Source organism: Acomys minous (genome assembly GCF_964271855.1).
Source record: "Acomys minous genome assembly, chromosome: 9".
NCBI lineage: Eukaryota > Metazoa > Chordata > Mammalia > Rodentia > Muridae > Acomys > Acomys minous.
This window is the reverse complement of record NC_140490.1, coordinates 18,425,009-18,440,761: the sequence shown is the minus strand read 5'-3', so window position 1 is coordinate 18,440,761 and position 15,753 is coordinate 18,425,009. Positions and strand designations below refer to the sequence as shown.

Here is a 15,753-nt window from a genome sequence, read left to right as displayed (position 1 = left end):
TGTACTGAGTTAGTCTTGAGTCCCCTAGCAAGCATAACGTAACACTTTAACACCCTGTTATCTATGGACATGTTTGTCTGTCAACAGAATATATTTCCTGTAGAAATATATAAATGGAGTTCAGAGTCCACTTCATTGTTTCACTTTATAGTGAAGGCTGAAAGACTTGAAAATCACAAGCTTCCATAATTTCCATCATATGCAAAAGAATCTACTTTTGGCTATAATCTAGTTAGGGGGAATGGACTTTTAAAAGACTTAGAGCATCAATCAAGCTATTACTGAAACGTCATCTAAGAGAGCCAAAACCCAGGTAAAATGTGGATGGAGCCTGTCAGGTTTACTTGCATTATGCTGGGACCCACTGCCCACAGGGTTCTGCATGGTTTCAAATAATATTTCAGAGGGTGAACCCAACAGTGTGTAGAGGAAATAAATGCTGACTCCACCGGTTTGGTTTTTGTTTTGTTTTGTTTTGTTTTTCCCCTATTTCTTTTTCTTTTCTGTTCCCTTTTTTTTGTGTGATAGAATCGGACTATGTAGCCAAGGCTGGCCTGGAACTCGAGAGTCTACTGCCTCACCATCCCACATGCAGGGATGAGATGCATGCATTCCACTCCTTCGGTTTAGCCACATTCTCTGTGTTCCTTAGAGAATGACCGTAACTCCATCAAAGCTCTTCCCCCCCACCACCAAATGTTCCCATAGGAAGAAATGTTTGTGGTATTGATACTTATTCTGGATGTGGTGACTCATGTGAAATGCTGTGGCACCAAGAGTCAATCAGAAAATAAATTTTCTTACCTTATATGGCAAATGAACTTGGTCCTAAATCTGTGCCCTCATACCTTGGCACAAGGTTTCTCTGAGTCAATAAAACCTTGTTAGAGTTAGTACCTTCTAAATGTATACAGCACTTGGTAAAGTCCTGTCTAAGGCCAAGTACACACCCCAATATAGCAGGTGTGTTTTGGTGGGTGTGGGGGGCATTGCTCTCCTCTATTTTCTTGCCTTCAGAATCTAAACTGCATTGGAAAGAAAGCACTGCACACCTGATAGTAGTCAGGGAGACCGGAAGGACTCTTTGTAAGCCCATGCACAGCTGATTGGGCTTTGAGTTTCAAGGCTCATCTGTTGTCTCAGAGGCTCATGTTCTCAATGGCTACTCCCAGCATGGTACTTGTAAACAGGAAGTGGAGGAGGTTGCAGATTTGTTTCTGCTGTCCTGCACATCTGTGATGGAGCCAGTTTGGGGAGCCTCCCAGTCTGCAGAGTCTGTGGTAGATGAGTGACCTGCATCAGGGGCCTATGGGATACTAACGTGTTGCTGAAACAGCAGCCTATCTGCCATTACTTCTTTGTGCAGTTCGTAAATCACCAGGACACAGCTGAAGTGATTGGGTTATAATTCCGAGTACTTGGCATATTCCCTCTTTTTAAGCAGAAACTTATTTCACTTACTTTCTTTCTCTAACAAATAAGATGCCTTGTACTTACTGGAAGAGACACTTAAAAACTCTGAACCTTCAAGTGACCAATTTCCTGCCTATCAAAATGCTAGCTTTGGAAGAACTACACATTTAGTTTCTGTATAACCCAGGCTGGCCTTGGATTCACAGCAGTCTTCCTGTTCAGCTTCTCAAGTGCTGGGATTATAAGTATGAGCTAACATACACAGCAAACATCAGCATTTTCAAACAGGGCTAGAAGACTAGGAAGCAAGCTCCTCCAGCCCCTCCATACCCATCACTGGCAGGACTTAGGCTTTAAGGAACAGCTTAAAATGTTTTGGTTGTGGTTTGTTAGTTTTAATAAACCGAGTCCCTTGGCTGATTTTGTTTTGTTATAATAGCAGATAGCTCTGAGATTTTTAAAAAATTGCCTTAAAGACTACATTTTGGACATTCCATTGTTAACAGCTAGTGTCTATGAGACAACAATTGCTCATGAACATTTACCCAAGAAGTTTACTCAGTGATTACCAGAGAAAACAGGGCCATAAAGTCTTTCTCTTTTCCTTTTCATTTGGAGTCTGAGGTGATGGCAACAAGGTGCACTGCTTCCACACCACCCACTGAAATGCCTTCCTTCTCTCCTCCAACTTTAGTACCTGAGGTAGAACCAGCTGGTGGCCTGCACAGGAATACTAAGGTAGTGCCTCCAGCCACCACAAGGTTCAGATAACTGCTCTTCCTCAGCCCTTGTTTCCTGTCCCAGTACAGTAGCTGCTGCTGAGCCCGATCCTACAGGCTCCATTGCAGAAGACTGTATGGTCAGAAGAAAAGTGTATTCAGACTATATCTCACCCAGGGTACCCTAGAATTTTATGCAGGGTTCAAAACATTCTGTGCCTGCAATGATTAATTCCAGGCAAACTGTACTATATTGCTGTGCTTTAAGTAAGCAGAAACAAAAGAATATGAATTTCCTAATTAGATTCTGTTTAGGGTGCTTAAAGGTTCCTTTCCATATTCAAGGGCAAAAGTACATAGATTGGCATTATAAATGGCATCAGCTCTTATCAGACAGTTTTTCAGTCAACAAAACCCAGAGCCTCTAATTGTGCCATTGCATTCTGAATTATAGGTGTGATGAATCAAGGAGTAGCCCCCATGGTAGGGACTACAGCACCAGGTGGAAGTCCATACGGACAACAGGTAAGCCTCCTAGTTTGATTTCCCTTGGACTCAAGAGGTTTTTAGTTATCTGCCTTCACAGAACATGTGCAGATTTATCTTTTCTCTCTCTCTCTCTCTCTCTCTCTCTCTCTCTCTCTCTCTCTCTCTCTCTCTTTTTCCTTAATCATGCAATCCCATGTTCTTTCAGGTAGGAGTTTTGGGACCTCCAGGGCAGCAGGCACCGCCTCCATATCCTGGTCCTCATCCAACTGGTCCCCCTGTCATACAGCAGCCAACAACACCCATGTTTGTGGCTCCCCCACCAAAGACCCAAAGGCTTCTTCACTCAGAGGCCTACCTGAAATACATTGAAGGACTCAGTGCTGAATCCAACAGCATTAGCAAGTGGGACCAAACTCTGGCAGGTAAGGAGACTCTTACTGAAATGCGTGTTTCTTCCCAGTCCTCTCACTACTGCAGGCTTATACAGCATCCCTTTTTCTTATACCAGTATAGTAAAATAAATTATACTATTTCATACAATAGATTTGGGGTTCTTTGCACATGGATCCAGTGAAAATGCACCCCAAAATCAAAGCTCAGTCATATCATACTACCATCTTCTTGAATACACTCTAATTTTTTTCTTTCAGATATTTGAGCATTAGAATAGGTGTCACATTTTAAAAAGAATAAGCTGGAAAGCTTTTATCTCTTTAGTCTACCAAGCTATAGTAATATAGTGAAGTAGTGTTACCTGGTTTCTGGAAGGAATTCAGAAGCTTCTACTTATTTGTTTTAAAGGATAAATGAGTGCATGTGCACGTGTATGCGTGTGTGTGTTTGAGCTCATATGTGCTTTGGTTGCTTGGAGGACAGAAGAGGACTTCAAAGATTCGGGTCTCACCCTCTACCTTACTGAAACAGGGTATCTCTTGTTTATGCGGCTGCACTATCTACTGTAGGCTGACTGCCCCCCTTCAATTTGTGGGCGTGTCTCATGTCTCCAATTCCCATCTTGCCTTAAAATTACTAAGATCCTGATAGCTAACACATCTGCCTTTTTGTGTGGAATAAGGGATGGAGCGCCTAGTTATAGTCACAATTGTGCAGCTAGTACTTCTGTGCACTGACCCATCTCCCTGATCCTGGTTGGATTTTGGGGTTTTGCTGTTGTTTGGTTTGGTATTTGAGACAGGACTAGCTCTGACCTGTATCTCAGGCTTTCCTTGAATTAGTAGTCCTCCCTCCACCTTCTAAGAGCTGGCATTACAGGTGAACGCCACCATACCTAGCTCTTACTCATTTCCTTCAAGAGGTTATCTTATGAATGTTTCCCTACATACATATATGTACCACATGTGTGCCTGATGTCCTCCCTCAGAGGCCATAAAAAGACATCAAATCACCTGGAACTGTAGTTCTTGACAGTTGTGAGTGACCCTGTGCATGCTGGGAACTGAACCCCAGCCGCCTGCAAAGAGCACCATGCTTTTAGCAACTGAGCCAGCCCTTACTCATTTCTAAACCCAGCTAGGAGGTGTTCTTTTAAGAATACTAAGTCTGTTTTCTCTTTAAGCATCTTTTCTAACGTTGAAAAAAATGTTAATATCAGGGGTATCTACAGTAAAGTGTCAGTGGTTAGATATCAGTGTCTAATAAAAGATCTGCTATGGTTTATAATCTATAGCACATATTCATAAATACATCAGCCTTTAAAACTTGGGGTCATTTTATCATCTTAAAATTTTAACATCTGTTTCTCTGTTTATACTTCAAATTTTCAGCTCGAAGACGGGATATCCATTTGTCAAAAGAACAGGAAAGCCGCCTACCTTCTCACTGGCTCAAAAGTAAAGGGGCACACACCACCATGGCAGACGCCCTCTGGCGCCTGCGGGATTTAATGCTTCGAGACACTCTAAACATTCGACAAGCATACAACCTAGAAAATGTTTAATCACATCACTGTGTTTCTTCTTTAGAAGCGAAGAGTTGTGGAACGGTAGCCATTTTAGTTACTGGGGGGTGGGAGGGAGGAACAAAGGATGATGTTTTTATTGCATTTTACTGTACATCACAAGGCCATTTTTATATAAGGACACTTTTAATAAGCTATTTCAATTTGGTTTTGTTATATTAAGTTGACTATCAAATACACAAAGTTTTTTTTTTTTTTGCATACGTTTCCTTTGTTTAAAACCAGTTTCATAATTGGTTATATATAGTCATAGTTCTGTCTTTACTTGTTAAGGGACTTAAATCATCAAAGGTTTTGGCGTGGGGCTTTGGTTTCCTTTTTTATAAATATATATATATTATATTACATATATATATATACACTATACACACACACGCGAAAAAAATGAAAAAAGTTTACAAATATAAGTTGACAATGAAATGTGAAGTTGGTCCTAGTTTACATCTTAGAGGAATGTATATGTATGTTTCACATGCCTAAATATCTGCAGGTTTTCTTACAGGTAAACTGAAGTGCTTTGATGTATGACAGATGAGACACATTTGCTGTATTAACAGAGGCTTACAATAGAAATCTAAGTCAATGCTACGTATCCATCCAGAGCTAGTGTAACTGAAAGAAAAATTAGCTCTGTGCTGAGCTAGATATCTGTATTGTCATTGGTTTCTGCACACCATGTGCTCAGATCCGAGTTAGACTTAGTTTTGGAAGGTAAGTTTAAAGGTACTTCTGACTTGTTTATGATTCAGTTTATGCCCTCATGTTAGAGTTATATGATTTGAAACTTTACATCTGTTAGCTTGAAAACATTGAAGAACGTGCTCAAGTATGCATGAAGATGGTTTCTTTGAAGCGTAATACCTAACCGAAGAGAGTGTAATGGACACAAGCTGTGTCTTCTGTGCAAGGGTGGACTGCCTACATACACAAATGTTTTGGATTCTTTGTTTCCTTGTTATCAGTTGTGGGTTTTGTTTGTTTGTTTCAGGGTTGGACTTCTCAACCAGAAGTAATTCTTTCTAAAGTATTTTTAAATTCAGCTTGTGCTTTGGATTATAGGAGAAGGAAATTATACTTTAAGAAAATGTTCACCAAAAAAATATTACAAATTCCAAATGCTTGGACTTGGTGACCTTGTCCTCCTTTCTTTTCTTGAAACATGGTCCCACTATGTATCCTGGCTGGACTGGAACTTACTGTATAGACCAGGCTAGTCTCAAACTCACAGACATCTTCCTGCCCCTTTCTCCTAAGGCCTGGGATTAAGGGCAGGTGCCCTGCCTTCTAACATGGCCCTAGAATAAACACTGAGGCAGCATACAGTGCTCAGGTGGCAGCAGACATTTCACACAGTGGATGTTTTTGAACGTGCTTTACTCTAACAGGTGTGGCTGTGTTGTACTGATGCTGCCACTGTTCTCTGAGAATGATTGTTAAAAGACACTCTTCCTTTTAAAATATAACAGATCAGTACTCACGTTAATTGCCATGCTTAATAAATCATGAGAACAAAAAGAGTATAGAATGGAAAGAAGTCCCTGGTATCTACTTTAAATAAATACAGGAGCCCTTGTAACTTAATGCCAGTAGTCAACCACTGGATCTCAATTCTCATCAAGTATTTTAAATAATTTTAAATTTTAAAAAATGTACTGCAGCAGACATGCCAGTACCTTATTGTTAAACTGAATCAAATCAATCTTTGATTCCTGGTTATTTGGACCATTGACTCATCATGGACTATTTAATGTAATCAAATTCTTTTCTTTTTAGGTACCCTTGAATTACACCAAAGAACCAGAAACTTAATTTTGGTTAAATTATTTATTTATTTCATGAGTTCATTTTATTTTTCCTTTTTAAAGGTTTATATGAGGCTCCTTGAGCTTCTAACATCCCTTGCCTATCAGCAACCAGGGGCACTAGAAGCGGAGCACTCCTCCTCCTGGCTCCTTCCCAGTGCTCTAGTGCTGTAGGAACCAAGAGCCAGGCCCAGGTTCCCTAAGGCAGGACACATCCAGCACAGGGTAAGGCAGGCCCTGATTACCTTTGAAGAAGAAATAATTAATTAACTAAAAGCATTTAAGATACTATTTATTTTAGAATCATGCTTTGAGAGAGTATCAGTGATTACTTAGGGTATAATATGTGAGACCAGCCACCTTTTAAAAAAAACAAAAAAACCTAACTTAAGGCAGTACAGGTATACAGTACACTTTTTCATGACTTTTAAGAAATGTAGTAATGTGGCTTAGGAAATATAATGACCTAATTGTTTTCAAAATGTAAGTTCCTGTGAAGAATTTTGTTTATATTGGGTTGGGGACCTATAGGTTTAAAATAGAATGTCAGCCAACTGACTTAAAAGACCTTGATTTTACTAAATCTGCTTTCCCCTTCTGAGGAGGAACCGAGGGGGTGAGGGACACTTGTGTAAAATCTCCAAATTGATGTTACAACTTTCAGCTTGAACTTTCATTTCCAGACCTGATTAAAATTTGGTTTATTCTAATTTCTGTACTATATCATTATCTGAAGTTTAAGTGGTAACTGGTTCTATGCCATGTATGTATCATATGTTTGTTCATCAAAGCTTTTTAATCCAAATAAAAACAAGAGTTTGCAAAGTGATTTGGACTAGCCAGGCTTGGTGGTTCTGTTAAAGCTGTGTCAAATGTTTTGAGCAAACTGAAGAAGACTCCTACAAGCCCAGATTTCATGCTAAGGAAGATAGGGCTGCCAGTTCAAGGAAGAAGTGGGATTCAACGTACAGACCCCATTTGTAGCCTGGCATGCCCCACAGCCCTCCGGCTGGCAGGCAAAGAATTATTACATATTTTCAGGATTGGCAGCATGAGCAGAAACAAAACACAGGTTTCAAAAATGAAGAGCAAGTTATTGAGGGTAGACAATGAGGTACACTCTCTATCAATAAAGTAGAGAGCTCATTTTAAGTAACCTCACTGGCTGGATGTAGTGGCACACACCTTCGATACCAGCACTTTGGGGTGGGGGTCAGGGGGCACAGAGGCTGGCATATCTGTGCTTCATTACTCCTTTACAAGGAGAAAAATTGCTTTGGAGAACCCCATGGTCCAAGAATATACTTTTTTTTTTTTTAAGATTGATTTATTATTATGTATACAGTGTTGTACCTGCATGTACACCTTCAGGCCAGAAGAGGACATCAGATCACATTATAGATGGTTGTGAGCCACCATGTGGTTGGTGGGAATTGAACTCAGGATCTCTGGAAGAGCAGTCAGTGCTCTTAACCTCTAAGCCAACTCTCTAGCCCAAATATACTTTTCTTGAGAGAAAACTCAACTATGAAAAATTCAAACAAAAGACTAAAGTGATTAAGTAAAATACCAGGATTTAGATAAGTCTTCCAGTGTAGAATTGCAAGATAAATAAAAATACCCTTTCTTCAATACTGTATACCTAACTCTAGGGACTGTCTCCATCAATTGACATGGTAAGTGAAGCACCAAATCCTATGTCTTTTCCCCAGTATCACAGTGGAAATAAGTTACAATAAATGCTAAGATATCCATCTGGTAAACCAGATACTTAGTGGGCTGGACGGAGGCAGGAAGACTGCAGGGTCAAGGCTAGCCTGGGTAATTTATAAGACCCTGTCTTTAAATGAATGAATAAAAGGTAAAAGGTGGGCATGCTTGTTGAGCATATACAAAGCCTTAGTCTCAACTCTAGTACTGCCCCAGTCGCAAAAAATATCCTAGAATATGTGGCCTTTTTTTTTTTTTTTTTTTTTTAAGGTTTTCTGAGACAGGGTTTCTCTGTGTAGCCTTGGCTGTTCTGGACTCATTTTGTGAACCAGGCCAAATTCACAGTGACCCACCTGCCTCTGCCTGGCTCCATACACACAATTTTAAAGAACAGTTTTTAAAATACTTGCACCTTGGTTAGCAAAGATGAGTTCTTATTCATAGTTTCCAAACTAAGTCAAAATTCAAGTTGTTTTGCCATTTCCAAGTTTCTTCTTTAATAAAGCTCATGGGGAGGAGATAGGTGGGCAGAAAAGGAGTTAATAGCCAACAAGCTGGCTAATGTTGGTTGTATTGGTGTTTACTGTTACTCTTAACACATGCTGAGTACTTTCCCAACCCCTAACCCCCACTCCCCACCCACCCACCCACCCCCCGCAGGGTTTTTCTTTGTAACCTTGGCTGTCCTGGAACTTGCTCTGTAAACCAGGCTGGCCTCGAATTCAGATCCACCTGCTTCTGCCTCCCATTAAAGGCGCAGATCACAACACCCCACGAGTACTCCTCAGTTTCTAAAACTGGAAGTGTAGCCACATAGTTGAGAATTACACCACAGCTCCTTACACAGCTGAATTCAAAATAAAGTCCTGAGTTTAGATTCACTCTCTTAAGTGACACCTGTAGGCAGAAGACATGCAGTACAGTTCTTTCCCTAGTGGTTTTGGTCACTGTTGGTAACCAACAGTGAGCTGAACAATCATGGGTGCATTGTAAATGGTTATGACTCTTTTTACAATGAATTGATACTAACAGTAGCAAACTCAAAATAGGAAAAAGTTGCTAGAAAAAAATTGGGATACTTTCTGGTTCTATTTTTTTCAAGACAGGGTCTAGTCCATCTTAGCCTTGAACTACTGACCCTCCTGCCTCCTCCACCTCTATCACACCCATCTAGAAGTGTTTGTGGCAGGGATAATTAACTTGATGTTACCTCATGGGCTTTAAACATCAGCTTCTTTCTTCATAATACTTTGAAACTTTGCCTTTTCCTTTTTTTTTTTTTTTTTTTTAGACAGGGTTTCTCTGTGTAGCCTTGGCTGTCCTGGGCTCGCTTTTTAGTTCAGGCCGGCCTCGAACTCACAGTGATCTGCCTGCCTCTGCCTCCCAAGTGCTGGGATTAAAGGCGTGGCCACCACTCGCTTTTTCTTTAGACTGTAGGTCACCTTGTTTGAAAGCATGTAAATTCCTTTTTCTACTAGGGATGCAAATTTACACAGGGGTCAAGCTTGCCTAGTTGCCTTTGGTTGACTCCCTGATTCGACTGGACTATATGTTAGCGTTTTAGGTGCAGCCCAGTATGCAGTCACTAAAATTCCCCCCCCCCCCCCCCCCCGCTCCCAAGCAAAAGCTTACAAGTGGGAAAAGGACAGAAATGTGACCAGTGCAGTTACCCTAGTTAAGGTGGTCTTGCAAAGATCTTTTATGGCCATGGTTTCATTCTAATTCCACCAAAAAGAAACAGAAAGCTGGGGCTAGAGAGGTCAATGGTTATGAGCACTTTTTTGCTCTTCCGGGGACTCACATGATGTAGTTCACAACCTCCCCAGCCCTAGGCATCCAGTGCTTCTGTCTTCCACATTAACCTGCACTCAATGCATATACTCAAATGGACACACAAATACATGTAATTAAAATTTTTTTTCATAAAAAGGCTTTACAAATAATTCAGACTGCATTGCAAAAACATCTTGGTTGATCTTTAGATAGCTTAAGAAATGCTTTGTGAATGAGACACAGTGAGAGTTTTAGGAAGAAACTATCCAATAGCAACTTGGGATATAGTCAAGTAGAGACAGTAGAACTATGAAAACTCTTTGTAAAGGCAATTCTTGGACTACTATACAGTTGCCAAAGGATTAATATTCAGAAAAAATTCAACGTCTATGGGTGCTTCACCTGCATGCGTATCTGTGCACCATGTGTTCAGTTCCCACAAAGGCCAGAAGAGGATGCTGGAGTTAGGAGTGTCTGCAAGCTGCCATGTGAGTGCTGGGAATCGAACCCAGGTCCTCTGGAAGAGCAGCCGGTTCTCTTAGCTGTTGAGCTCTCTCCTCCTTGAAATAGAGTGATCTTAATGGAGCTAAGGATGCAGAGGCAAGGGATTTCCTTGAGTTTAAGGCCAGCCTGCGAAGAATGAGACTGTATAAAAAGACAAAATGGCTACAATAAACACTGAGAATTCATATTTACTTTATTAACTTTTGAAGATGGGTCTCTGATGTATCTTCCAGCCTTCTCTGATACTGTCTTTCTGAAGCTTTTCTACGGTAGACATCATCTGTAGCAAACAAAAATTTTGCTTAGATTTTAAAGAAACCAGATTTTTTAAAAAATAACTTATTTTTATTTCATGTGCATTGGTATTTGGCCTGCATGTCTGTATGTGTAAAGGTGTTGGATCCCCAGGCAATGGAGTTACAGATGGTTATGAGCTGCCATATGGGTGCTGGGGATTGAACTCAGGTCCTCTTTGAAGAGCAGCCAGTGCTCTCAACCGTGAGCCATCTCTCCAACCCCTAAACTGAGGAATTTTAAAAGTAGAGACTGGGGTCTTTCTCGGTGATTTACCTAGCAGAGGAAGGCCTTAAGTGCAGTCTCCAGCACTTCAACTAGAGATCAGCAATGTTTATGTTGAAGAGTCTGAGGTAAGAGGGTAAATATCAATGTCTCAGAGACAGAGTCATATCCTGGCACATCTTTCTGTTCTAAGATTCTCTCTTGCCCAGGGCTCTCTGCTGCTCCTTTCCCTAGGTTACCAAACCCTAGTAAGGAGGGAGGTAAGGCTCCTTGCTCTCAGCAGCTCTTTTCCAAACTGCTAATCCTCTTCCCTTATGTAAAAAATAAACATTTCCTTTTTTTGTTTGTTGTTTTGTTTGTTTGTTTTTTTGGTGTTGTTTTTGTTTGTTTTTCAAGACAGAGTTTCTCTGTGTAGCCTTGGCTGTCCTGGACTCACTTTGCAGACCAGGCTGGACTTGAACTAGTGATCTGCCTGCCTCTGCCTCCTGAGTGCTGGGATTACAGGAGTGCGCCACCACACCCAGCCCTTCATTTCTTTAAAAAAGAGAAAAACTTATCTTCTTTCAAAACTTACTTGACTGCCATCTTCTCCATCACTGTAACGGTGGCTGCAGCTCAGGTCTCCTGCTCTTCGTCTGCCCTTTTACTGTCCTCCTCCTTGGGAGGTAAGTGCGGCCCCTTGACCTCCTTTGTGTCTCCAGTCACAGTGTTCCATGGAAAGAACTCTGCTCAGACTACAGCTGCTCTTCCAGTCCTCCCAGCTCTCCTGTCCTTGGAGTTCCCCGCCTTCCTCTGGCCCTTGGCCTGACAACCCAGCTGAAGTTCCTTCACAGTCCACACACTCTCTTAATTTGACACACTTCCAAAACCCCAACCAGTGACTGTTCCACGGCCTCCTGCCTGAGGTACCTCTCACTGAATCCATTACATGACTAAAAGCAGTTTCTTCCGTCCTGAAGGACTAAGAGCATTCTCTTCCTTCACAAAGACCACTATAAAGAACTCCTTGGCAGCTGGCGTGATGGTGGCGCACACCTTTAATCCCAGCACTCGGGAGGCAAAGGCAGGTGGATCACTGAGATCAAGGCCAGCCTGGTCTACAAAGTGAGTCCAGGACAGCCAAGGCTACACAGAGAAACCCTGTCTCAAAAACAAAAAAACAAAAAAAACCGAGCTCTTTGGCAAACCTTTAAGGTTGATCCCAATTGGCACTGGTACCTCTGAAGTGGCAGTCTCCAGTTCCCCCTAGCCTCCCTCCCCTGCCCCTTTTCTCAGAAGACTGAATCCAAGAATCCCTGCATGCCAAAACAGGTGCTGTACCAAGTAAGCTATAGCCCAGTTCCAGCCCCTTAGCTTTCTCACTGTTTGCATGTTCAGTCTTTCAAGGGCAGGTGGTTACCTCCCCTTTCAGTCCCATTTCCTTATCCCGTCTTTAAGGGTACCCTTCCTGATGTTCCTTCTAGCCACTCCAAGTCACCTTTAAACACTGACGTCCGATGCTTCCCTTACAGTTTGGCTGAATGGCCTGTAAATCCAGGTGTCTGGCCCAAACTGTCCTCCTGAACTTGAGAACTGTAATTAGCCCCATCTCATGTCCTAAGTGGCACCCAGGATCACCCTCCTATGTTCTGTGCCTTCAGTGGAAATACAGCCTTGTCCTTCTCGTCCCTGAAAAGGCTTCATGCTCCTCTCTGCTACTAGACTCTTAGCAGCGCTGCCTCTAGGCTGTCTTTAGCTCTCCCCACCTCTCAGCATCCCCTCTGCCTGTAGACCAGGCCAGCATATCTGACCAGCCATAGCCGCTCTGTGTTTCTGTCAATCTCTCTGAAGAGAGCCCCTTCAATCATTAGGATACATTCTGACTGTCCAGTTCTTTTATGGCCCAGGTCCCTTCTATCTATGGCCCCCTTCATTCCGTCCACCTGCTACCGGCCCTCAAACTGCTTCACATCAGCCTCCAGGCTTCCCTTACCACTGCCAGGAAGTCGGCTTCATCGATCTCCCCCTTATGTGGCTGACAGTCCTAAATACCTTTCTTTCCCAAAAAGCCATCCCCACACCATCTGATCCAGTGAAGTGCCCATCCAGGATTCTCGAACTCACACCCCTCCTGGCATGCTTACTGGTAGGGGGCAGAAATGGGGCTGGGCCTATGTGAGGCAAGTACTCCACCACCAAGCTACACCCAGCCGTATTCCCATGAGCTCCTCTGAAATGGAGAACCCTTTGCCTTGTCCACTAGATACTTTCATGGGTGGTCATTAAATACTGAGTCGGGGCCCATGCCTATAATCCCAAAGGGTGGCTACAAGTTTGAAGATGCAAGGCCAGAAGGGACTAACATAGGCCCCGTATCAAAGTATAGAAAGAGAATCAATGGAGGCTTTGAAATAACAAATGTTTGAGTAGGCAGCTCTCAAATGATACCGTTACGTGAGATGCAAAACAAGGGAGAAGGCCTGCAGGGAACTGGCCATCAGTCCTCGGAAAGGCCAGACATTGTTTTCACAGTTCTGGGCCAAAGACATGGCCTAATGGCTAGTTACAGGTGGTATTAGCTAGGACAAGCAGGCCAGCGTCCACCCGAGTTTGGGCTGAAGGTCTTAAAGGTCAGGGTACTTAACTGTAATTTCTTGAGTCCTCAGAATTGGTCCCTGTTCTGAGTGTGAGCAATCCTGTTCCTTAGGTCCAACGTCACTGGCAGGGCCAAGGACAGGTTACAAAGGACTAGAGCCTGAGTGGAGGCATGTGTGCCTTCTTAAAGTGCCGGGAGAGGAGGGCTGGATGCCAACGCGAGCGAATACAAGAACCCCGAGGGTTGGAGGGCCTCCAGCCGGAGCCGCAGAACTGCCAAATTAGTAACACTTGTCCTTCAGCCTAAAGCGAAAGCAGTTCTGCAACTGGGTGGAACCAACGGCCTATAATTGCGTTCCCACGGGAGAAACGGAGGCTTCTGCACCCCACTTACAGAAGGTCTCCTGGCCCACGCGCACTTTAATCATAATCCACTCCATCATTCCTCCCAGGACGAAAAAGAAGGGCAGGAACCTGTAGATGCCAAATCGCTGCTTCCCGGGCACTCGCTGCAGAGCTCTCCTCACCTGGGCCCTGAAGAACATGACCGAGGCCTTGAAATGGAGGTAAGGGCGGAAGCAGGAGCACTGGTACTGGAAGTAACACTAACAATCCGGCAGGTCCTGCAGCGCCCCGCGGACTGCGCGACAAGTCCCCGCCGCAGCGCCACAGCCAAACAGCGAGAGCTGGGTCAGCACGGGCGGATCGGCCAATCCGAGTGTGGCGGGATGCTCAGACTCTCCAATCAGAGTGCCGCTTGGGCGCGCGTGCTCTGTGAGGCCGAGCCGGCCTGAAGAAGCCCGCGCAGGCGCCTAGGTTCTGGAGGCGGAGCAACCTCAGGGGGCGGAGTCTCCAACGTGGCATGTAGGTCCCGCCCTCGACCTGCTCTCCGCTTGCTGGGGCTGGGAGTTGATTGCCGCGCCCCCTACTCTGCCATCGCCATCTTTTTTTGTAATACACTGACCGAGGTGACGACCCTCTGTGAAGGAAATAAACGAAAATGTCGTTAAGTGACACTCCTTCCTCTTATTTCTGGGATATGACTGATTGGACTAAGAACAAAATTCGACAGGCATTTTGAAAACTAAACTTTATCATAAAAATAATGTAAATCTATGATAAATTGGAAATTGCCATTATTCAAGTACTTGTAGGTGCTTTTTATGCATCACAACCCATTGCAGAAGAGCACCACGGTAAAGAGTGTGACTTTGTTGTCAAACCAAATCCCTATCCGCACCATTGTAAAAAACAGAGCCTTCCTGTGATGCTGCGAGGACAGGCAATCTAAGAGAATTAAATGAGAGGTTATGGGAATCCAGGAAAAGGTCAAAAACAGCCTGAGAGCATAGACACTGAACGCAGCCTGTCTTGTAGCTCCTGTACTCCAGTCCTGGAGCACAGGCCAAGAAGCCACATACAGCGAACCTCTGCCACCTGTTCCCATTTCTCTTGGTTCTGAGGACTGGAACATGCAGTGTGTCCATCCACTTGGAAGAGATTCATTCACACAGGGCCAGGTCTCCATAGCCCTAGGTCACTGGGGCTGCACAGGTTTAGCCACCCATGAGCCCACCCTTTAGCATCCATGATCCTCAGCCTAGGCACAGGAGGGCTACGAATATACACATTACACACAACCTTAAACCCAACAGCCACCGTGTGATCAGCTGGGCAGCCCATCACCAACAAGGCCCTGGATGCTGGGCCAGCCTCTCCTGGTGTACACCAGCAGACTAAGAAAACAGAAGTGGGCGGGGTGGGTTCCCGCAGAAACGAATTTCATTGAGACACTTCAATTGGGGGCCTGCATCGTCCAACCCATCCATTTACAGCCACCAGAACCAGGTGGCTGCAGTGATTCTGGCCCACAGCCATGTAGTACGCCCGTGGATTGGCTCCTAGTTAATTAAGACCGTCACCTGTGTTGGGTACCAGGCACTACAAAGACAAGGCTGCCTCAGCTGCCTATCGGGTCAAGTGGTCTTACCCAGCTTAGGACTGGCACTGCAGGCACCGAGAGCTCTTTGTGCGTTAGGTGAATGAGCGGCAGTCAGTCAGATTCTGGGGCAGGAGCGCGGGGCCCCGGGGCAAGAGAACTCATGTGAAGAGGAAAGGGTAAAAGCCCAGGGGTTAGGAGAAACCCAAGGCTGACGGGGAGGTACTAAAAGACCCCGAGGTGAAGGAGGAGCTAATGCACTCGAGAATTCCAGACTCTGCTGCTCCTCCGGCCGTCCAGGGCCTCGCGGAGACGGGGGCTCTTAAGCCCTGC

At 44.0% G+C, this 15,753-nt stretch overlaps 2 protein-coding genes across 50 annotated transcripts in view; one reads left to right on the top strand and one right to left on the bottom strand.

Moving 5' to 3' along the window:
* The window catches only part of PBRM1 (polybromo 1), a 101,540-nt gene extending 94,310 nt beyond the window's left edge, over positions 1-7,230 (top strand). For all 48 annotated transcript variants that reach the window (XM_084796048.1, XM_084796017.1, XM_084796015.1 and 45 more), the window contains 3 exons: positions 2,587-2,657; positions 2,827-3,043; positions 4,406-7,230. In XM_084796048.1, coding sequence (XP_084652174.1) covers positions 2,587-2,657; positions 2,827-3,043; positions 4,406-4,578 — 461 coding nt within the window. In that variant the 3' untranslated portion in view covers positions 4,579-7,230. The remainder of the gene's footprint in view (positions 1-2,586; positions 2,658-2,826; positions 3,044-4,405) is intronic.
* On the bottom strand, positions 4,768-15,611 carry UQCC5 (ubiquinol-cytochrome c reductase complex assembly factor 5). 2 transcript variants are annotated; one of them, XM_084796064.1, is made up of 4 exons: positions 15,472-15,611; positions 13,876-14,460; positions 10,581-10,668; positions 4,768-10,470 (listed from the first exon to the last, which is right to left on the bottom strand). In XM_084796064.1, the coding sequence occupies exons 2-4, from the start codon at positions 14,024-14,026 to the stop codon at positions 10,314-10,316; spliced, it is 396 nt and encodes a 131-aa protein (XP_084652190.1). In that variant the 5' UTR covers positions 14,027-14,460; positions 15,472-15,611; the 3' UTR covers positions 4,768-10,313. The 2 variants fall into 2 exon arrangements, with proteins under 2 accessions (XP_084652190.1, XP_084652191.1); XM_084796065.1 differs by having other exon boundaries at positions 4,768-10,441.
* Between the last annotated feature and the right edge of the window lie 142 nt (positions 15,612-15,753).

Excerpts from the sequence above, each read along its gene's own strand:
- UQCC5 (XM_084796064.1), bottom strand. The coding sequence starts at position 14,026 with ATGTTCTTCAGGGCCCAGGTGAGGAGAGCTCTGCAGCGAGTGCCCGGG. Across the intron at positions 10,669-13,875 it reads CGTGGGCCAGGAGACCTTCT|ATGATGTCTACCGTAGAAAA; the intron begins GTAAGTGGGGTG and ends TGTTTGCTACAG. Across the intron at positions 10,471-10,580 it reads CATCTTCAAAAGTTAATAAA|CTCCATTAAGATCACTCTAT; the intron begins GTAAATATGAAT and ends CTGCATCCTTAG.